General features: G+C 33.4%; 2 protein-coding genes across 3 annotated transcripts; both read right to left on the reverse strand.

Moving 5' to 3' along the window:
* Window positions 1-3,755: 3,755 nt before the first annotated feature.
* LOC11415983 (outer envelope pore protein 16-2, chloroplastic) lies at window positions 3,756-6,091 on the reverse strand. Of its 2 annotated transcripts, XM_003594732.3 has the most exons (6): window positions 5,813-6,091; window positions 5,127-5,207; window positions 4,842-4,873; window positions 4,620-4,653; window positions 4,258-4,325; window positions 3,756-4,046 (listed from the first exon to the last, which is right to left on the reverse strand). In XM_003594732.3, exons 1-6 carry the CDS (start codon window positions 6,000-6,002, stop codon window positions 3,903-3,905), a joined length of 549 nt encoding a protein of 182 aa, XP_003594780.1. In that variant the 5' UTR covers window positions 6,003-6,091; the 3' UTR covers window positions 3,756-3,902. The 2 variants fall into 2 exon arrangements, with proteins under 2 accessions (XP_003594780.1, XP_039686360.1); XM_039830426.1 differs by lacking the exon at window positions 5,127-5,207.
* Window positions 6,092-6,711: 620 nt separating this feature from the next.
* Window positions 6,712-22,683, reverse strand: LOC11422056 (serine/threonine-protein phosphatase 4 regulatory subunit 3). Its single transcript, XM_003594733.4, has 24 exons — window positions 22,365-22,683; window positions 19,643-19,723; window positions 19,135-19,234; window positions 18,869-18,953; window positions 18,717-18,766; window positions 17,984-18,063; window positions 15,423-15,482; window positions 14,483-14,582; window positions 14,312-14,389; window positions 14,116-14,183; window positions 13,941-14,009; window positions 13,750-13,827; window positions 13,559-13,654; window positions 11,589-11,659; window positions 10,946-11,023; window positions 10,749-10,842; window positions 10,192-10,290; window positions 9,735-9,952; window positions 9,530-9,644; window positions 8,552-8,683; window positions 8,337-8,444; window positions 8,127-8,233; window positions 7,936-8,046; window positions 6,712-7,850 (listed from the first exon to the last, which is right to left on the reverse strand). Exons 1-24 carry the CDS (start codon window positions 22,407-22,409, stop codon window positions 7,316-7,318), a joined length of 2,658 nt encoding a protein of 885 aa, XP_003594781.2. The 5' UTR covers window positions 22,410-22,683; the 3' UTR covers window positions 6,712-7,315.
* Between the last annotated feature and the right edge of the window lie 688 nt (window positions 22,684-23,371).

The raw sequence follows: 23,371 nt of genomic DNA on the forward strand, positions 1-23,371 counted from the left end.
TTATTATTTTATTTCTAAGAAAATAAAATTATTTTGATTAGTATTAAATATTATTTTTTATAAGAAAATATTTGTAGTTAATTTTTCCCAAACCTCCTATATATAACCTATTCTCTGTCTCTTAAAACCATTAGGAAACTCATTCATACATTAATTTTGGTTTGGTTGATCTAGTGGGGAATTCAGTAGTTGAGGTAATCTCATGCATATTATTACATTTTTTTCATGTATTTTTCCTTTTGATGTAATTTGTATTACAAATGTTTATAGTTTCTTCTTAAAAAAAGTTTATAAATTTATGTGCTAACTAAATCTTACTCATAGTTACAGGAAAAAGGTCAGGAAAAAAATATACTATTGGTAGGTGAGATGAAAAATGGACCTATCCTCGAGAGGTATGTTAGATGATGAACAAGAGAATCATAGCTCAAACAAATCAAATACAGCCTACACTTGTCATTTTGTTGATAAAGTTTTTGGTTGGAAGAATAAGATGATCAATTCTAGTTTATGATCTATAATTTTTTAAGATGATTTTATTTATTTATTTATTTTTGTTTGATAGGTTCTAGTGAATTCGATCTTGTTTTATTGATTATTTTGGAGATTTTGAAAAATTTTCACAAATTCTCTGAAAATACGGACCCTTTCACCAATAAATCAAGATCAAATTCTACGAAAACCTATCAAATAAAAATAAAGCAAAATAATAATCTAAGAAAAATTTGGATCATAAGAAAGGATCAACCATTTTACTCTTCCAGCCTAGATATTTATCGACAAAATGATGACTATAGACTCTTTTTGGTTTGTTTGAGCTATGATTCTCTTGTTCATCATCTGACATGACTCTCAAGGATAAGTCCATTTTTAATTCACCTATAAATAGTGTGTGTCACACACATTTTTTTTATCTCCTTTTTCCTTTGCTTGTTCGTGAGACTTATGGTTAGGTTAGTACATAAACCGTAAAATCTATGTAATACAAATTATACAAAATGAAAAAATACTTGAAAAACCCAATTATGACGTGGACCTTGGAAAAATACCCAGAGCTCAAAATCGAAGCAAGAAATAACAAGGATCAGAAACCCAATAGCATTGGCGACTACAAGAACGGCCCTCCATTTGGGTTTAGTCACATACATGTATCTGTGTATGATTTATTATAATAAAATCAAATTAGTATATTATATTTATTGTTATTTTATTTAGAACATTTAAAAAGTGGCTAAATTTTATTTATTAGTGACAAACAAATAGTTGTCGTGTGTATCAATTGTATGTGCTAACGACGTCTTTACAGACTCAATACCAAAAAAATAAACAAAGTTAAAAATTGAAGTGTGAAAAGTTAAGTATATTATAATTATTTTTATTTATAGACAGTGTGTTATAATCGTTCTCGTTTTTATATGGATGATATTAAAAAAAAGATTAATTTTAACCCTTTTTATTAGCGCACGCATACACACAAATACATACTTAAATTAATTTTAGTTAACACTTTCGTCTTTGTTTTATTTATTTTTCTCCGATTTAATCACTTATGTTATAAAATGTAAACATCGTTATCCTTTCTTTATTAAAAAAAACATAAATCCATAAAATTAATCAAAAAAAAAAAATCATAACAAAACTCATAACTTCATAAAAAAGAATCATGGAAATTTCATCTTCTTTATTTTATCTCTCATCAATCAACTCAACACTCCAACAACATAAAAAGGATCTTCATCTCTTTTCACCCTTTCTTCTTCGATTTTCTTCTATTTGGGTATCGAGTTGAAATATGGTTATGTTTGTTATTTTGGTTTTGGTTTTGACTCTCTATTGTTTGGTTTTTGCTTTGGTTATGTTTGTGTTTTGGTTTTGGTTATGTTTGTTCTTCTAACCTTTACATTGTCATTTTCACTTACATAAAGAGGGGGGAGTGTGAGATCTATTAAAAACTAACTTGTTTGTTATTTTACTAAGGTAAAAACTTTTTTTCCTTTCCTTTCTCTCTTGTGTCCATAAGCACAACCAAACTAAGGATAAAACCACTAAAACATTCTCTTTAGGCCTACCCACAAAAAAAATAGTTTTCCTTAAGTTTTATAAATAAAAGGAAATATGTCTAAAAAGCAAAGGCTATATTGTCATTTCATGAAATTTGGTATTCCTCCGCATGCGTGCATTCAAGATGGGAAAGTTTTTAGATGTGGGTCCCATCATAAAACTTTCTTTCCTTACCTTATTGCTGGCAAACCAAACAACGGAAAACAGAATATTCTTCAATCTTTCTCTCCCTCCTCTTTCTTTCCTTATAAACATAGCCTAAGTTTTATAAATAAAAAGGCCTCATATGCAACACCTTTCAAATCAATCAATGAAGGTACATATATTTAAATTCTCGATTTTGGTATCCTCCTCTTACCAACCTTCTCCTTGTTAGAATTATTCACTCCATTTTTATTTAATAAAGAAGCATATGTATCCCCCTCAACCACCCCTTTCTCTATAAGCCGATCATAACTACATGATCCATGTCCCATTAGTTCTTGCCAACATGGGGGACAAGACTAAGATGTTGAAGTCATACTAAGTTTCTCTTCCAAATCCCCATTCTTTGAATCCATCGCACCAACTAATACCATAGCCGTAACTTCAGTGGGCACACAATGATCAACACCAATACTTGTAATCTCATTATTCCCAACCTGATTCGAACCACTAGCTTGAACCCGCTGACAAGTGTTATTCACAGACAATCTATAATCACCAACATAAACATTATTTAGAGCTTTGTTGAGTTTTTCCACATCTCGCACATTTGGAAACCCTCTTGGTGGCTAAGGGATACAATCAAATTGAGGGGTTAGACTATTTTGATACAAACAAGCTCATTCAGATCACTCCATGGTCACAAAACATACTCTCTTTCATTATTCTTCTAGCGTATGTAGATATTTGGTAAAGTTCAAGTTGGTCTTCTACACGCGAGTTCTCAAGAACAATTAGCAGATTTCTTCACCAAATCTCTCCTCAATTTGCCCAAGCTGAATTTGGTAAACATTTACCAATTTTCATCTTGCGAGGGGTAATAGAGGATACTAGCTCATGTTTTTAGGATGCTATCAAAATCTGAAACTTAAAAAGAGTGCCTTAGGCATTTGTTAAAGAAACAAATTTTCTCAACTCCAAAATTTCAATTTATTCATTTCTTAATTAGATTTTTTAACTAATATCCTTAGAGTATTTGTTAACATGACCCTTATCTATATACTACTCTCAAACTACCATATCACTGTCCTCTTAAGTCTTAAGTACAAACCAATCAGTATCTTCATTTGTGAAGTCAAAGTACTTGACCCAAAAAAAAAAAACTGCCATATCACTCCTATTTTTTTTTCTTTTTCCACTTGCTTACTTTCAATTGTGTGCCACTTGTATAAAGAACAAAATTTAGATAGAAAGGAAGAGAAACAATAAAAATGAGATGGAATAAATGTTATCATTTTCTCTTCTATTCCATCATTTAAAAAAAAAATCCAAACAATAAAATAGTATACCACACTCAAGTATTGATCCATATATCTTTTTTTTTGTTCTAAAGAACCATTGTTTTTCTTCTGAAGAGCCTAACTGCAGAATTTCATGTATATTTTTGAATAATAAAATACCAAGCTTTTATTATATTCTTTTTCTACTAATTTATTTTTGGCCAAGTATTTTTTTCTACTCTACTAAACCAACAAAACAAGTTTAAGCAATAGAGGAGAAAAGCATCATAAATGATAACTAAAAAAATTCAAAAGGAAATTCTTACAAGTCCATCTTAAATATGTATAAGGAACTTTTACAATTAAAAAAAAAAAAAAGATTTAGTAAAAGCAAATATCCATAGACAGAGTACCCATTTAGAAAATCCCTTTGAGAAGATTTGCAACAGTTGAGATTGCAGCTCCAGTGATAGCACATTGAACAACATGTTCATGTGTGGAGTCTTCCAATGTAAGTGCAAGGGTAGCCCCGGTGATTGCTCCAGCAACTGCACTGTTTTTCTGCATCAAACAGAACAAGTGATGATGTTATTCTTAGATTTAGTTCTAAATTTCAGTCCCCGGTTGTAATTCGACAGAAATATAACAGCTTTAGATTTAGAGGTCTCTGCATCAGCCACATTTTACCGCAGTATAAAGGTTCGCAGCATAATCACAAATGCGATCCCATTTAAAACTATGGGAAAATAAAAGCAGAAACAAAGGCATTTACCCAGTCATGAGCTCCTCGAGCTTCCTTCAGCCCATATGTTAGGCCGGAGTATATTCCTGCAGCCACTCCTGCAATGCAAAAGAATCTATAAGGCTCATGTGTCTACAAAAGGAAATTTTACCTTTGAAACTGTGTAATATTGTCTATTTCATCATATCTTACAATAGTTATCATCGAAGCAAAACTGAAAGCATTTTGTAATTTAGAATAAACACAAAACATGAGCAATTAGAGGAAAGTACGAAAATGATATACAGTTATACAGCACCAAAAGGAATTATTAATCATTGGAAAATTTATCATGATATACAGAAGCATATAGAGTGTAGTGTCTTATGCAAGTAAAGGGAATATTTTATTACCCCATTGTAAGGACTCTTTCCCAGTGTTAATCACCTGAGGATGGGAAAAAAAGGAAATACAATTAATAGAAAAACACCACACAATTAATATGATATAAGACTCACCTGAATTATCTCATATCATTATCAACATCTCAAGTTTTGCTCACAACGTGCTTAATTTAGAGGGAAAAGTATGTATAATGTACAATCATATAAAAGATTATAAACTAAGTAACTCACCATGGCATCGAGGGATTTGTTACTGGTCTCTCCTAGTTACACAAAAACAAAAAAAAGAGGAAATGTTAATACTTAATTAGTTCTAACTTGATAATATTGCAGCAAAAATGCAAGCAAATTTGAGCAATGAGGCCACAATTGTGGTTGCCTATGTCATTGCACACAACTCTAAAGTCTAAACATTTTCTGTTGTCTGAAATTGCAGTCTACAAACCGCAATTTAAAACCATGGTCTAAGTGATAGAAATGAATAGTCATGGCATGCATGCATGTGTGTATGTGTACCTCTAAGACCTGCTGGCAAACGACGTTTGTTGGTTGGTGAAACATCTTGTGGAATAACGCCACCCTTATCAACCTTGTGACCTACAAATGCCAAACCCTCGGGAAAATATATTATTCAAGTTTACTACTTTCATCATGCAAAATGAAAACTCAGTTTTAGATATTTATTAGATACAACCTATCAGGGGTGGAGCCACCCCCCAGCTAGCCTGGGCTAGTGCCCAGGCTCAGCTCCAACTTTCTTTGTAGCAAGCCCAACCATTACTAGAATTTTTAGCTTTTCCTGCGGATTTTTGTGTAAATTCCGCAGGAAACACGTTTCCTGCAGATTTTGCCAAGGATTTAGGTTCCGCAGGAAAGAGATATCCGTAGGAAATGTGAAATTATCTGCGGAAAATGTGAAATTATTCGCTGGAAGGAAGTAACATTTTGCGATAAATTTTTTGCTCATGCTCTATAAAATTCCTGGCTCCGCCACTGCAACCTATAAAGCACGAACACGCTAACACACTGACACCGATAATTTGAGAAAATTACATAATTTAATATAACTATATGTGTCAGTGTCGTGTCGGACAGGACATACTTAATTCAAGTAGTGTCCATGGTTCAAACAACATAGAAGCATATACTATTGCATGCAAGTTATGTATAGAATAGTAGTAAATATAGAAAATAAGGCTTACCATCAATGGCAGTGAAATAAGCCTCACGAGAGACAGCTTGAACAGCACCAATTCCAGCAGCTTTGACAAAACTCTCAGCAATGCGGTTAAGAAGAGGGTGGCCAAGGTCAAACAGACCTTTCCTATCAAAGCTACATATCTCATCAAGTAGAGCCCTTGTCTCTACCTCACTGCTCGTCTTCAAGTTCATCTTTGATTATTTACTCCAAATGCAATTCAATTCTTCTTTTTGATGATACGGTATAGAGATGAAAACAAGTTATTATTATTTGGCTACAACAGAGAAAGAAAAAACGGATTTTGAGAGTAGTAGTGGGTTGAAGAACACGTGTACACACCACTCACACGTGGCGTTTCGTTAAACAACTAGGATGCAGAGTTGTTGGCCTCCCCCACTTGCAACACATTTGACACTATTCACCTTCCTTCGGTTTTCATTTCCAGAATATAATATAATAATATATATCTTCACTTTTTAATCGTCTCAAGGATAAAGTTGACACATTTTTACAATCTCAATCTCCAAGAGAGAAATGCCTAACAACATTCTCATTCTAACAATATCTATCTCACCCTTTTATGTAAAATCAACGTAGATCTCACGTAGGTTTGGTTTCGATCCATAAGAAGGTGAGTGTTTTGAAGAGTGTTACAAAGACAGTATTGTTGCATGAAGTTGGTAATTTGCTTTATGCATACTAAATTGTAATAATTATATATTAAATTGTTGATATATTAAAATTGCAACTACTAATTCTTTCATGAATAATTGTTAATCATATTTATACCTTCAAAGAATGAGTATTACAAAAATTAGAGGAAAAAAGTTGAGAGCACACTTTTAGAAAAATTAAATCCCTTAGGAGGGTTTTTCCCAAACATAACTAGACTAATGTAAATGACGCGAAAAGGGAGTTAAGTTCAGTGCATTCATAATTTAATAGGGATATACAAGATGATACTTTCTACGTATTACATCTGAAAATTTGTTAATACAATCCCACTGGCACTGCACATATTCCTATATCACTTACAGAGGGGGGGACAGATAAATAAAACCTATGTAGGGCAGATATTGGCGCCCTCTATCAAGGTGTTATTATAACTTATAAAAACTACAAAATGACAACAGGATCAACCCCCCAAATCAGAATTCTCTAACAGCAACTATGAAAAATGAGCTGAAAGAGATAAAAAATGGTGACAAGGAAACAAAACGATAATTTATTGCTGGTGATGAATGTTACAGAAAAGCAACTATTACTATGTTCAAAGCTTGAAACAGCCAACCAAACATGGGATCAGAGCCAAGTTGCTCTATAATATCTTGCCGCCTCCCATTGGCACTGTATATCATCTGCAATGTCCTTCACATGTGCATATCAGAACCTAAACCCTTGTAGAAGGAATTTCTTGTTTCACAGGGCACAGCAACCACCTTGCCACCAGCAAATTCTTGGGATAAATATCACAATCTGCTTTTCTCTATATGTTTATAAAGTTTTAAGAACCTTTTACGGCCATCTCTGGCGAGGATTTGGGTGAAACCAGTGAATGTTCCTCGCCACCCAACTGTCCATTATCTGTAGTGCCATTCGATCCATCAGAGAAGTTCCTAGGTGTATCAGTTTCTTTCTCTACATGATTCTCTTCAGCTGTTGTGTTACTATTTTCAGAGCAGCTCCTAGAAACTTTTATCTCTTTTTCTTGATTGTCTTCAGTTGAGCTCATCCTCCCGTCAATTGTCTGATCACCAGTATGATCGTTCATAGCAGTCTTCTTACCAGGTAATACAGCCTGGCTCAAAGTTGAACACAAGGCAGAAAAAACTGTGTCTTTTGATTTTAAACTTTTAGACATCTTCTGCTTATGTACAACATCCGTCATCTTATCCTTCAAAGGCAACTTTCGTTTCGTTCCGAGCAACTCCAATGCCCCTTCATCCTCTTCAGAAGCTTCTGGCTGCTTCCTTGGTGGTGGCTTGTAATCTTCATCATCCTCATCATCATCATAGTCAACCAGTCCACCAGACCTCGGACTGAAAACCAAAAGAAACGCATTGCCTTACAAAAAATGATCTTGATAAAATTGGACTAGTAAGATGCAAAGTAAAGCAAGTATACCTTAAATTTGAATGGCTCGCCGCAGCTCCATTGGATAGCACATGCAGCGGCTTCTGCTGCTGCCCTTTCTGATGATGTGAAATAGACGTAGAGGTTGAATCCTCATCATCACTGATTAACCACAGATGTTAAATAGACTCCATGCCAGAAGTATAAAGTTTCCGGTAACAGTTAACAAAAAAGATATATACCTGTCCTCATTAAAGTAGTCTTCCTCTTCTTTTTCTAAAGCACGCTCCTCAATTCGTCTTCGAAGATCATTCGTAACAGTACCTTTTGTCCCATCATTATCCAAACACTGCAAGGAAGCATCTAATCTCAAAACTGCAAGCAAGCATTCATAATTGCACTGCATTTGACTTTGAGCAAGAAGTCAGTAGATAAAACAAAATGGAAAATACCTGCTCGTATTTTACTTTCAGTGAATGAATGGAAACCAAATTCTCAAATTTCACTAGCTGGTCCCAGAAAGAATCAACTATATATGTTATCAATAATTTCATATTCTCCTGCATTATACAAGATTATCAGCACAAAATTGCTTTGAGGCAATTAATATCCAAAATGAATACAAACAATTTCCAAAAAAAAATTAGTATAAACAAAAGACCAATACCTTGCGAATAAACTCAAAAAGTTCAAGAACAGCAGAATTGAGCAGATTGTAGCGACTGCCATTAGCAACGAAGACGTCTACAAGTGGTTTGAGAAGGTTGTTTCTGACAAAATGATTTATCAGGTGCTCATCCTGCAGAGAACCAATAATATAGAGCTTAAAACAAGATAGTTTTGTTAAGTAAAAATGATTCAGCCAATTAACCTATAAACTTGCACCACAATAGTCTAGAGAAAAGTTTCCATAAAGCTGCCAACATAAGCAACTCAAACAGCACTAATCAAGTACGCTAAATTGTCCAAAAGTTATATTTTGGCCAACTGACACCTTCATCCCCTCATGAATTGAAAAATTTAAGCATGACTCGATAACATAAGTTAACAGTTAACACGCATTTATACAGTTATCAAGATATAAAATGCTCTCAAACTGCCAAGATGCCATGGTCCTCATACGTAGTCTGCAAGTATTTACAGCATACATCTGATCATTAACTCCACTTCAACAAAGAAGAGCAAGGAGGCGAGCACCAAGATGACACAAGGTACAACTTAGTCACTGATAAGATTTTGCAAGCGGAAAGAATCTAGAGCAGACAAGAACCTCTAAACAAGAACTTGGTTACATAGTTAATGAGAAGAAATTAACAGTTAGTTGTGACTTCTAAGCCAGTAGAGAATGAGTTACATGTTTCACCTGGTACAAACTTCTAATATTCCACCCAGATTAGATGAGGATGTGAAGAAAAATAAACTACAAATACACAGTAATCAGAGTTTGTTATACAATGTTAAGGGGAGGAGGAATGCCCTACTTTCACTCTAGACAGGGTAATAAGACCCTTATGAACCATATAATTGCAATTACATGCTCTGGGTGTTGAAATATATATACATATTGGGGCAGCGTGGAAATTTATGCTCTGGCAGTTGCCAAAGACAAAACTGAGATAATATCTACACAAACGTATGAGCTTACATGACGAGAGAGAATGGTACGAACAAACCGAATAGCACCAACAACCAGATACTTTTCTCTTCTTTGTGTCAGTAACAAAATTTTATCAATCACATTACTCAGCAGAAAACTGCACCTGCAAGGAGCAAAGAGAAAACAATTAAATTTTCAAATGATCAACAACATAAAAGTCAATTCTGATTTTTGCAAAGCAACAAGGAAATACTTTATTCGGTATGGGTGGTGTAGAACACAGAAGCATAGTAGTTCACATATGTTCAATAGAATCTCTGGCTTTGTCCCACTGTGATTTTGGTCTCCTTTGTCAGGGTCTACAAATTTGTTGCTCCCATTAGCAACATTTTCTGGAGGACATGAAGCTGTTATCACTTTGACCAGTTGACACAAATGCTTCTCGTAGAAAATATCAATAGTAGTGTCCCTCTGCCAAACGAAATGTAAAGTTAAGTAAATTGTATGATAAAAAACGGCTTATTTCAGAATGTTAAACTTAAGTTCACATATTATAATTAAAGTTAACAAAATCTCTTTTACAAAAAGAAATAAATACTACAAAGCACAAACTAAGATATATTTTAGTCGAGAAGCATTTTGGTTAAGTAAATATCAGCAACAACGCAAGGCAAGATTGAGAGATCAGTAAAAGTAACAGAAAGTTGAACCTGTGCCCCAGACAATGTAGATGAGTCTAAAAGAATGCGAAGAATCTCAAGAAACTGGCAATGCATGTCGTCCCCAAAATCTGTTACCATTCCTCTAACCTGTACATTACAAAAATCCTTTAACAAAAATGATAAATATTCAAAAACCATGCTGTCATGTTCCATATTTCCATGCAAAAGAATATGAGCACTGCTGAGAAAATAGAAGAAAATACAGGAAACAGAAAGAGGGCGAAAGACACCAAAAAATACTCTAATAAACAGTTGCAAAGTATTTCAGGATTCAGAATTGACAGGAAATACTTGTAAGTTCAACTAGATAGTTGAACTCCTACATATGTAATTGCTAGTACAACATACATCTTAACAAGGAATCAACCATCAAGAAATCTATCTATGGCATCTTATCAGTAGTAGACACAGCTAAACATAATGTGATACACATGCACAAAGTTGGCAACAAACACACCACCAAAGTTATCTGATTTCAATTGTTTATTAACACATGCATATCATCTAGAAAGAACATGTCACCAATTTGCATAGAAAGAACTTACCAACAGTCCAAGAAGTGTGACTCCTTCCTGTCGAACCACATAGGATCGAAGAAGATTAGGATCCTGGTTCAAGAAGAGAATGAGAATATCTGTTCTGCAACCATAGAAGCAATTCCCTCTTAGAAATTGATTGCAAAGAATGTAAAATCAGAATAGTCAAAAAGATAATGCAGATCATGAGATCAAGGTTACTATACCCAGTAAGCACAAGCTTCTTGTCTTCACTTTGCAAGACATCGGTGACAGTGTCAAAGATGCCCTCATTTACCATATCTCTACATACAATGAATGAAAAACTGATCAGGAATTCAGAATGAGTTTGGCATCAATGCTACATGGCAAAGTTCTGCAATTTTAACCAATGAAAGTTTGCTCTACGTTCTAACTTTAAGGAACTGACATATACATATTAAATATGACTTGTAATAATTGTGTCAAAAGTTTCTTTTAGAAGCTTTTTATACTAATTAAAGCTTGCTAAGCATTGTGAAGGAACCAAACTGAAGTTATAGTCATAGCTTAATTAATTAAAAAAAAATAGTATAGTCATAGCTTAAAATTATAATTGTGCAGGATCAAATTTCCAAAGTAAATGCACCTATGCAATCTCCCCAATTAAATACTCCAATAAAAGCACTACCAATATTTTAGATAGTCAATCCAAATATTTCTTAAGAAAATAGACAGGCAAACTTGAGAAGTAATACCAAACTCTGCCAACATAATTAAAAGAAGGCAATCAAACAGACAATAGCAACCGATTACAAAATATTGGAGAAAACAAATTGCGTACTAGGCTGATGCTGCGTGTAAACTTGTACCGCTCCAGATGCTACATACCTAAAAAGTCGAAGCTGCTGTACCATCGGTAAGCTCTTGCTTAAACCACAAAACTCATGCAAGAAGTTGATCTATCCATTGTTTAGAGAAGCAAAACAAACAAAATTAAGCATCAGCAGTGAAGCCATCTTAAAAGAATTCTGGCATTAACATCAAAGAAGTTTAAAAGTACAAGATAGAAGAAAACTCTTCCTTAATACAGTTTATAAGAATACAAAAATTAAACTCGAGCAAGCATGATTCCTTTTGAATGAATGAGAAGCTCAACCTCAGTTCCCAAGACAATTGATCTTTACGAACACTTCCCTATAAGATCACACCATTATGGTAAAACTCATTTGCGACACCACTTTTTGGAAAGAAAAAAAGAGAGAGAATAATGCTAGCAATACACTCACACTTTTCAACACACCTCTTTCGACACACTAGCACACTCATAAAAATATGAAGAACAAAATTTCACTGTTTGGTTGTGTTTTGTTCTAAGATGATAAGCAATGAGCAGAAATACTTCTGTTAAAGAGTCCCACATTGAATGAGAGATGGCCTGAACGAATGTTTATAAGAGAGGGCAATCCTCACCTCACAGGTCGGTTTTGTGGGGTCGTGTTAGGCCCAACCACAAATTCTAAGATGGTATCAGAGACTCCTCCAAGATCCATTGGGCCACATGCTATCAGATTTCCTCTATCGGGCAACCCACCATTTACACCCACACACCAAGCTCAATAGTGTTGGCGTGAGGGGGTGTGTTAAAGAGTCCCACATTGGATGAGAGATGACCCGAACAAGAAGTGATGGAAATCCTCACCTCATATGCCAGTTTTTTGGGACTGTGTTAGGCCCAACCACAAATTCTAAGAACTTCTAATACCTTTCCTCTTGTTGAGATCTCACACCATCTAATGATATGGCTAAATTAGCTATTGTAACTGGTGGGTAGCCCTCAACCCCATTAACTAACTTCTCGATATGAGTTAGACCCAGCCCGACTTCTAAGATGGAAACAAAGTTCAGCACATTTGTTGCTGGATTACCCGCAAATGTTCAGTCCAACAAACTTTGCAGCCCAAATATTAGACATATCGCCGAATTTGAGGGATCATAAGTGGTGGCATGCTTACCTACATGAGCTAACACTTGGGGTTGAGTAAAGCTCAACCGAAATTCTAAACTGACCTTCAAGCTTAGGAAAAATTGGACACAAAAATAAAACTATTTTCAAATATTTCCTATTAAAGACCCCACATCGACTAGCTATATGGCCATAATACACACTAGCCTGATAGTTTTAGGCTTGAGCTGAGCCTAGTTTTTGGCTAATTTGCTGTCAAATAAAATATGGAATCACAACCTATTACATCCAATCTTAACATCTCCAAATGTCTAACCCTAGCCTGATAGCGTACATAAGATCACACGTCTAGGTATAACGTCACAATACACACTAGTGACTTGTATAACTCTCAGGTAGCCTTTTGGGTTAAGTAAGGCTCGTCCCAGTCCACTCTCTATATTCATATTCCCAATTAGGCTTAAATACACTTTTGGTCCCTATAATTTAAATGAAACAAGATTTTAGTCCCCCAGTTTCACAAGTTTCAAGATTTTTTCAGAGAACCCATATTTTTTATGACATGTCATATTCAGTAATGATGTTGAATTACATTTGATGGTGTGACATTTCTATTTTGGACCAGAAACCCTGTTACAACTTTTTTTTTTTTGGTTTCTTTAATCAAATGTAAACCTATCCTTCTGAAATTCGCAATTTCTAGTCCAAATCAGCAATTTCACGTCATCAAATGTAATTCCACATCATTAATGAATGTGACACGTCATAAAAAATAAGCCTCAAACTGGGTTCTGGGAAAAATTCCGAAACTTGTGAAACAGAGGAACTACAATCCCGGATAATGAGATAAATGTATAAGAATGTTGCCAACGCTGAGACAAACAGAAGACTTTACCATATTTTTCTTTGATTCAGGAGAGGTAGTTGGAGATTTAAACCTAGCAAAGAACTCCCGGATAAATGCATTGTCATCTTTCAATAAAGAAACAACCTAAAAAGTAACAATGCAGTCAAAACTCAAAACTAAAGATAACAATCAGTATATTAAAATAGAAGTCTTCTTTCCATTCTAATCAAAAATCTTACAGTGGCATTGTTTGCATGTATCATAGAGTTGAGATTTGCAGCAGTTGCCTCGTCTAATACTCTAGTCAAAACAACATCCTGAAAGCAGTCAGAGAAGATATGGAGATTCATCAGAGAGAAAGAGCAAGATATATATATATATATAGAGAGAGAGAGAGAGAGCATAATTAAAGTCTAAGAAGGAGCCAAACCTTCAAAAAACCAATTTTATATGTTTGATGTATCTTTGATAACACAGTTGAATTTTTGATAGGTATGGCCTGAAAAACACAGTAGCTGAACATAGTAAGTAAAACATTCTTCAGTCTATCTACCACCTTGCTTCTCTCCCACAATAGAAGAAAGTAATAAGATCACAAAATAGACCTCCTTAAAAACAACATTCTCCTTTAAGAACTCACGATGATGTTGAGCATGAGGAACCTCTGGATTATCTGAAATAACAGAAAAAGAAGAGTTTCAAGAAAGAAAGGAAAAAAAAAAAAAAAATCATTTTTGGGGTTTAAATACAGAGGGAAATGACATATAATAGAAAGAAAAAAAAATCATGTCATAAACTTACATTCAAGAGCACCAATTATGTCCATTATAAACTCATCACTAAACATTCGCTCAAAAATCTGTGTGCTATTGAGCAAAACTGCATCAGAACAAAAATATGTCAAAATTGTAACAAGAATAAATTGTCAATAAAACGTTGGAAATCAAAATGACATAAAATATGGATACTGACTGATCCCTTTCATTATTTTGAAAACCATGTGAAGGCCATCCATATTTTCCAAATCCTCACAAACTCTGAATACTTCAACGAGCTTCGGAAAAAACTCTTGCTGCATTACAAACATAAATGAGAGGAAGCACAGGATGAAAAAGAAATTTATGAAAGATTCTAACGCACTCTGGCATACAGATGAACAATGCAATTAAAAAATGAACAAAATGAGCACAAGAACACTCTAAGTTTGCAAACAAGATGGGCTATTGTATTAGGTGAATTCTTTTCATGGTTAACTATAATAGGTAGGTGATTCATGGTGGTGGTCCATGTTAAATTTGCTGTTTGTATTTCCTCTTATTTTTACTATTCACTTAATTTTAGAATGGTCATCAATAGTATTTATGTACCTTAATCTATATATTGTAACCTATGTCTATGACTTTATGAACATTTGAATCTGAAATAATATTCCGTATTTTTATCAATCTAAACACATCGCATAAATGAAAAGTCATACATGACTTCATATAAATTTCTAGTCATTTTATCCTTTTGGTCCATGATTGCTTATTACAGATGAATACAAGTTTTGTAAAGGCTGCCTAATGTCCACAACCAACAATATGAATAAATATTTTGACATATATTTGGGACAAGAAATTCCTGGTTCCAGCTTACACAATATTCCACCATAGTCATACTAAAAACCGCCACAAACAAAATTGAAGTTATTGAAATTGTCAATACAAAAAGTACCAAATGGGATTGCTTGGAATGAAATGATAAAAACTTGATTAATGGATTTTATTTTTTTGTTGATTGAATTAATACTTCAATTCACGGCTGATCTCCATTGATTGTGAGAAATCATCAAATCATGCAGAATGAGGGGAACCAGTATACTCTATGAACACATCGCAAGCATATAAACTAGAAATCAAGTTTAGCTTACATCAGTTAATATAAGTTCTGTAAGTCGCAACTGATCCGTAATGCCACTCTCGACCACAGTCTGTGAACACAGAAAGAAAAGATGGTGATAATGATGATGATGACGATGATGATAAATTGCATTCAAGTCATAAATTCAAGCTTTTAAAAACAAGAAATAATGGTTAGAACTATAGAACAAAGTAATTTAGTCAAACTCATTTGCTAGAAGTGCTGTAATACTCTACCAAGAAGTCAAGATACTTCAAACAAGAACCATGTCTGTTCTATATGCCGTTATGAAACACATACTAAGCCAAACACTTCAAATACTTCTACTGGTATTTTACAAATGGTTTAATTACTCTCTAAGTTTCTAAATTATTTTTAGATTTTTAAATAGGTCTCTAGGCTACAAATATTTGTAATTGAGTCCCTGAATTTGTCATAAATATTTAATTAGATCCCTTAACTAAATTATTTTAATCGAGTCCATGAACTTTTAATTGATTTTTAATTAGGTCCCTCCTAAACTTATAAGTAATTGGTATTTTGGTCCCAAAATTCAAGGACCTAATTACAAATCATTTAAAATTCAAGGACCTAATTGCAAATCATTTAAAATTTTAGGGACCCAATTAAAAACTTTGTTGTTTAAGGGCCTAGATACAAATTACTCCTTCTGTCCCATTTCATAATCCCCCTCTTCACTTTTCACATGTATCAAGAAAATTTGGTAGTGTAATTAATGTACATTTTGTGCTTAACTATTGTCTTTTGTGTACAGATGTATCAAATGTTTACTTTTCATCTTCCAAGAAAAATGAGTAGTATTAATTATGATTATGTGTGAAAAGAAGTAATAAATGCACCTAATGCGTCGATCAATCATCTTCGGCAAAATGACCGAGGCCTTATATTTAAGACAGTTTTGTTTTCAAAGGGAGCTTATAGTTAGGGACGGATAAGTACTAACAAATTCAAGGATCCAATTAAAAAAAAAGGTTAGGGACCCTATTTAAAAATTCTCATAGTTCAAGGACCTAAAGAGTAATTAAACCTTTACAAATCTATAAATTTGAATCCTCTCATCTATCTTAAAAAATGTACTTCTATATTAACTTCATACTAATTTTATGACTTGTATTAAGGTTGTATTTATTGTAGCATAACGTATACTACCTCCGTCCCTAATTATAGGAACCTTTTGCAAAAATTACGGAGATTAAGAAAGTTAGTTGTAGTATTAAATTTGTATATAATTACTAGGCTAAAATATGGTTTTGGTCCCTGCAAATATGTCTCGTTTTGGTTTTAGTCCCTGTAAATTTTTTTTGTTGTTTTTGGTCCCTGCAAAATATTTTGTTTTTTAAAATAGTCCCTCCAAGGACTATTTTCAAAAGTAAAATATTTTGCAGGGACCATTTTAAAAATCAAAAGATTTTGCAGGGACTATTTTTCTAATAAATGGGTTCAGTCATCATGTGCCACATGTGCAAATCATCATAAAAGTGGGGTCAATGACCAAAACCAAAACGAGACATATTTGCAGGGACCAAACCCATATTTTAGCCTAATTACTACTCCCTCTGTACCTTTTTAAGTGTCTCTTTTAGAGAATTATTTTGTTCCTATTTAACTGTCACTTTCGAAGTTCAATGTAACATTAAATGTTGTTTTACCAATATTATCCTTACTTATTTATTACGGAGAGAGAAATATATGAAATTAGATTTTAAATTAATAGGGTTATTATAGTAAAAATACATATCATTGTATCAAAAGTAGTAACATTTATTGAGTGTATTGGTTTGTGTAAAATGTCAAAAAGTAACAATTAAAAAGGAACGGAGGTAGTATTATTTTTACAATTTTATCCTTAAGAGAGAGAGTTAATTTATGTTTTCAACATAATATTTATTGTTGATTGAAGAAAAAGATGTAAAATAAATAAGGGTATGTTGGTAAAGAAATAATTAATGTACTTGGAAATATCAAAAGGGTCTTATAAAAAGGGGGATATTTTTTTTTTAAAAAGGGTCTTATAATTAGGGACGGAGGTAGTAGTTTTTAAAATCTGTCGCATCCTTATTCCCATGTCCTAAAAGTGATATAAGTACTTGACCATGAATCTTGTGAATCTGCTTTCTCCTCTCGGAAGGCAAGAAGCAATAACATAAAAGCAACACCAACATAACATATGGCATTAAAAAAAACACCAACGGAACATATGTGTGTATCATAATCTGAGATCAAAACTAGATTCATTATGCAGCACAAAACTGTTGATGATTGCAAAGTGAAATTGTTTGGAGATACGTCAGAAACTTGGAATTGATGCATTGCAAATAAACAAACTAAGGTGGTAACACATTAAAGTGATAAAACAAGTACTTCTAAACTATACTCGGAACTGTGGCTTGGAAGATTAAAAACAAAAAGTTGTGGCCACAGTTGATCTGCGTGAAGTAAGATTCCAAATAAAGAGATAATCCTAAATAAAAACATGATAAAATTGCAGATCCATAAATAAATAAAAAGTAGAAACAAAACAAATGAGCGGATTAAAGCATATATCCAAACCTTAAGAATCAATGGAAGCGTTGATAATTCAACTGCAGGCAACTCACTCAACTCACTGTTTACACTGTGAAATGCCTCACCTGAAATATACGAAATAAACAGTAAGATCGGTTGTGGGATAACCGGCAACAATAAATAGATAAATCAGCAGGTCCAATATATATATATATATCAACATATAAAACCAAAGAAATTGTTAACAAGAACTCTTAGGTGACATGGCTAAGTTTGCTAGTAGTATAAAGGCAATGTTAGAACTCAGATTTGCATTGACTCAATCAAGGTATAGGATCAATAAATCATTGATTGAACCAAAGATATAGTAACATTAACATCATTTGCAACTGTTAGGTGTTAATTATTTAAGATAAAAAATATTCAGTTAACAAAATTGATAATCGTTAACTGATTTTGTAATTCTGGATATCTAATTTTTTTTTTTGGTTACATATCTAATATTTAAAGATGCTGTTTAAGTATGGATATTCGATAAAAGGAGAAATAATAAAAAGTTGAACATCATTGACAATAACTTCAAAAAACTAACTCCTATTTATAGGGATACAAAACTTCTAATCCCCCCCCCCAAAAAAAAAAAAAAAAAACTTTTAATGTTAAATAAAATAGAGAAATTCAACTTGGGAGTTAATATTCAAATGATAAAAAAAAAAAAAAAAATGCAAACATTATCCGAATATAGAAAGAAATTGTATTCAAATTTTGCATTACTTACTATTTAAAGTATTAAAATGCATATTCCTTTGCACGTTGCAAATATGGTCCCTAAATAAAACAAGCATAGTAATTAAGATCAATTCCACATCAGAAGGAAGAAAACCCAAAGAAAAGTGTGAAGAAATTAAAATTTAGAAAGTCACTAGCAACCATATGTAAGAGCATCCACCAGGTTCTTGAAAGCTTAGCGCTATCTCAGTGGCATATTCTGGATCTCTCCATGAAATAATTGTATCTAAAGGATAAAAGAAAATCTTCAATCACACCACTATAAAATCTTCAATCAAACCGCTATATAAAATGAATCCTCAAATATTTTAAAGCATGAACAGATGACTACTAATCATAGATGAGCAACAGAAAGCATGACAGCTACCAATTTTTTTTAAAAGGAGAAAATAATAGCTATCAATTACCTTCTTGTTTTCGGTAAATATCATCAGAAATTATGCGATGCAAAAGTATAGTCTCGTTGTCTTCTTCATCATAAACAAATACGCCCAGCTCTTCTGATCGCTGCATTTTGAGATGTCATGATATTTCATTCATTTGAATACAAGAAGCTTAAGATTTATCCAATTAAAAAATGAAAACCAACTTCAAATACAATGTAATAGAATGTAATAACAAGACCAATCAAACACCTATTTCTTTTGAGTAATATAATCATGTGGAGAGGGAGGAAGATGTACTGTCATCAGACAATGAGGAAAACCAGTACCTATCGGTATCACAAATCCTTAACGAGATTATATCTTATGAATTGCAATTAATATTATAATTCAAAATGCAAAGGTAAAAGCCCGAGAATACGAATAACCAGACAATAAGGGGAAGTCGTGCATGAACTGCCTCTCGAAAGGTGTGCGTACACACACGAACATTTACATAGTACCCGTTATTTACAATGTACAGTGTACTAACCTCCAAATAATCAACAGTGACATGCCCAGTGCCCTGGTCGTCCCATTTCCCATCATCATTCAGACGGTAGACCTTGACACGCTGAAATTCAATAAGGAAAAAATAAGTAATATAACAGTTGCAACAAATGGAGACATCAATAGGGAAAAAGAACTGTGCAAAACATTACCCTAGTTATATTGCAAATGTATATATAGTATTACATCATAAATAACAAAGATATATCGGAACTATATATGTCGGAACTACATTCATTGAACAAACTCAGGCAGCCCAACTGCTGACTATGATGAAAATAGTTATAGAATAGCTGAATACTGAATTCCTTACTCCATCATTTGTTTTATTTTCCTTTTTCATTCAAGTATTTTAGAGGGACTGGTTGAAACAATTTAAAGCAAGAAGCATCAGCAAACAATACCAAAACAGTTTTAATTAACCAAATGAAATGGGAATGTCGCCACTTCACATTTTCTCTTCCATAATCCATAATACGAGTAAAATAAGAATAATACAAGGGTAAGAAAGAAATACAAAGACACAATATTGTGATAGAAACCGATACCAAACATAGAAATATAAAGGAAATAATTGATTTCTATTGAATAATTCTGGTCACTGTGGCAAGAGTTTTGATTACAACAGGAAATCTAGTTAACAGAGTATAAGAGAGAAAACAAAAGAAAATTAAGATAGACACTTCCTATCCAAGAAATTCAAGAGTTTGGGTCTCTCCCTTGCAAGAATTCGAGAGCTTGGTCTCTCCCAATCAATATTTTCTATTTAGTCCTAAAATAAATGCCTACTGACTTTTCTTCCATTCCCCATTCATCCAATAAATGTATAATAACATAACAGCTGCCCTAATACTTATAACTGCTGCCTGATAATATAATAACCGCAGCTAATATATAATAACAATACTAATAAGACGTCTAAGATACTGCAAATGAAGTTCTTTCCATGAAACATTGTAACTAGTAAACATGACTGACTGACAATTAGAATAGTCATTTTCAATACATATTTAATATTTAATGTAGTGATAAATTATCCCATCGGTTTTGCCTTTCCGTCCTGGAAGGCTGGAACCAAGTAAACGTTTTTTGGGGCTTCCTAGACGATTAAAAATACATCTTTTGAACAACTTTCAAAAGTTTGCAGCAGACCAGCCAAGCTGAAAATGGCTAATCAACCAAAATTTTCTAACGTTAGATATTAATATTGGATAAGGGCGCTAATGAAACATATTTCTATTAGTATTTGTATTCTTCAACAGCTGAAATCAGACAGTTAGGATGTAAGTGAACTAGTCGAAATTAAGTTGGACTGTGAAAATAATTGATAAGCATGCTAAAATATCACATCCCAAAAACCCTATTCATTCCATAAGGGTACTTAAAATAGCTGCTATAAATTCACCCAAGGCTAATCTAACATTATAAACACTACGTTTCAGATTATTCACTTCTGTCCAACCTACATATTTGTGCCAAGCTTCGAATTGTTGTGGTGTTGCTACTGCACACAATTAATAACTCCGGTTCAAACAAATCCGAGCTTATCCAAAGTTATCCAATTATCTCAAGATTCTCAACATAAACAGTTCCACGATACCAGATTCTTGTCTCATAACAACGAAAAAAAGTACTATGAGCACAAAGCATACCCATCTCAAAGAAAGGTACAAATGCAACAACTGAACACTCACCTTTCAGTACATTTCTAGAAGGTTTTAATTTTGACTTTCATTATATTATATAACTCCTGGCCATTATTAATTACGCTCTGCTAAAAAGTTCCTAATTGCACTTGTTAAACAATAAACATGGTATTAAATGCTTCAAATTATTTAAAGAAAGTATATATGTTGCCTAGATGCTTAACCTTTTACCTAACATACTTTATACTTTTGTTACCTTAACCAATACTTCAAAGGCACTTAAGCAAATCTCTAAATCAAATTATTTTTGGTATAAAATCATGACAATGGGGAGTGTAAAAATATGTGATTTCTGTGTAAAATTATGTGTCCATAATGAGATCACACAATGGTTTAACAATAAATGCATAGAATGCTTAATAAGTGAACACTAGCCTAAGAAGTTGTATACTCTAGGAGTAATAACAATTAAACTAGGAAGTTGTACAATTAAAGGAATATCTAAAGATTCTTAATTTTAACCGGGAGATTTGAACCAATAACTTCAAGCAAACAACTCAAACTCCCTCACCACCAGCTCAATCCTTGTGATTTGATGACATGAATTGACTACCATGTATTTATGAGTCATGAAAAGATTTTGGTCATGTTTGGATAAACAGCTTATAACACAATTGTGTATCATGATAAGCACTTATAAGCTATTTCTATAGAAAAAGTTAAAATAAAGTTAGATTGTTGCTATAAGTTGGTTTAATCTTGGGAACTTATGCAAATAAGTTTAAAACAGCTTATGAACAAGTCATAAGTTGTTTTTATAAGTTCTCTCAAACAGTACCTATGCCACTAAATAAGCTCGAACAAGTCAATACAAACACACCATTTGACTATGAAAAACAGTTGAACTGAATTTAGAAGCGGTAACTAACTAACACCGATTAATTCAAAATGCGTCAAGCTCAATCACCAACTCACCATATAAATCAAATAAACTCTAAACACAATATTAAAAATAAAAAGAAGCTGAAAAAGGTTGAATTACATAATAAGCAAACTTGCCTGCAAAGAATTAACGTTTTCCTGCGATTTGTCAGGTGCGCCCATGACAGCAAAGTAAAAATTTGAAAGCAGAGAAAGTGAATCTTGGAGGTGAAAGTTGAAATTAGGGTTTAAAGAGAGGGAATTGAGGTTTGGGGGATCAATTGGAAACCCTAAACCGCCATTGATGAAGTTGGATTAAGCGAAAAGAAGAAGAAGAAGTAGAAATGAATTGTGTATTAGGCGGGAGTGGAATGGCGGAAAAGCCACTGTGCAATTGGTGAAACTACGAATGCGCCATTGGATTCAGTGCACTGCCCGCGCTTATCCTTGTTTGTCTTCTCACTATGTGGATACACGTGTTTCCTTCTCACACTATTAGCTGTTCAAATTTTTTTCCCAAAAAAGAAAAAGGATAAAATATAATTTTGAACTTAAAATTTAGGTGAGGAATTCAAAATAGAAAAGACTTAAAAACGTAAATGAGAGGCATTTACTTTTACCTCCATTTTTGTAGCTAATTATGGGCTATTTAATTTTGTAAACTTTTATTTTACAAATTATGCATGATAAAGTTGAAAATTTTATTTAATTTTTTTAAGGCACAATCCAGATTATATTGGAACAAGCTAGGTAGCTGTTGGCTAATTGGCGAGTTGCAAATGGTAAGAAGTTGTTGGGCGGGCTGGCTGCTGCAGCTACTGTATAGTAGAACAGACGGCAACAAGTGCGAATGGAGCTGGGCAACATGAACTGATTCGGTGGAAGAAACCCGGTCTTGAAAGGCTTAAATGTAATGTGGATGCGTCGTTTTCGGATGCTCTAAATCGCGTAGGATTTGGTTTTTGCATTAGGGATGAAAGCTGAAAATTTTATACGAGCAAAAACAATGTGGTCAAACCCCATTTGTTCATCAGAAGTTGGTGGAGCCTTGGGAGTTTCACACGCTATCCGTTGGGTGCGCGAACTACAACTTACAAATGTGGATTTTGAGCTGGATGCAAAGTAGGTTGTAGATTACTTTAACA

The sequence above is a fragment of the Medicago truncatula genome, chromosome 2 (assembly GCF_003473485.1).
Source record: "Medicago truncatula cultivar Jemalong A17 chromosome 2, MtrunA17r5.0-ANR, whole genome shotgun sequence".
NCBI classification, from domain to species: Eukaryota; Viridiplantae; Streptophyta; class Magnoliopsida; order Fabales; family Fabaceae; genus Medicago; species Medicago truncatula.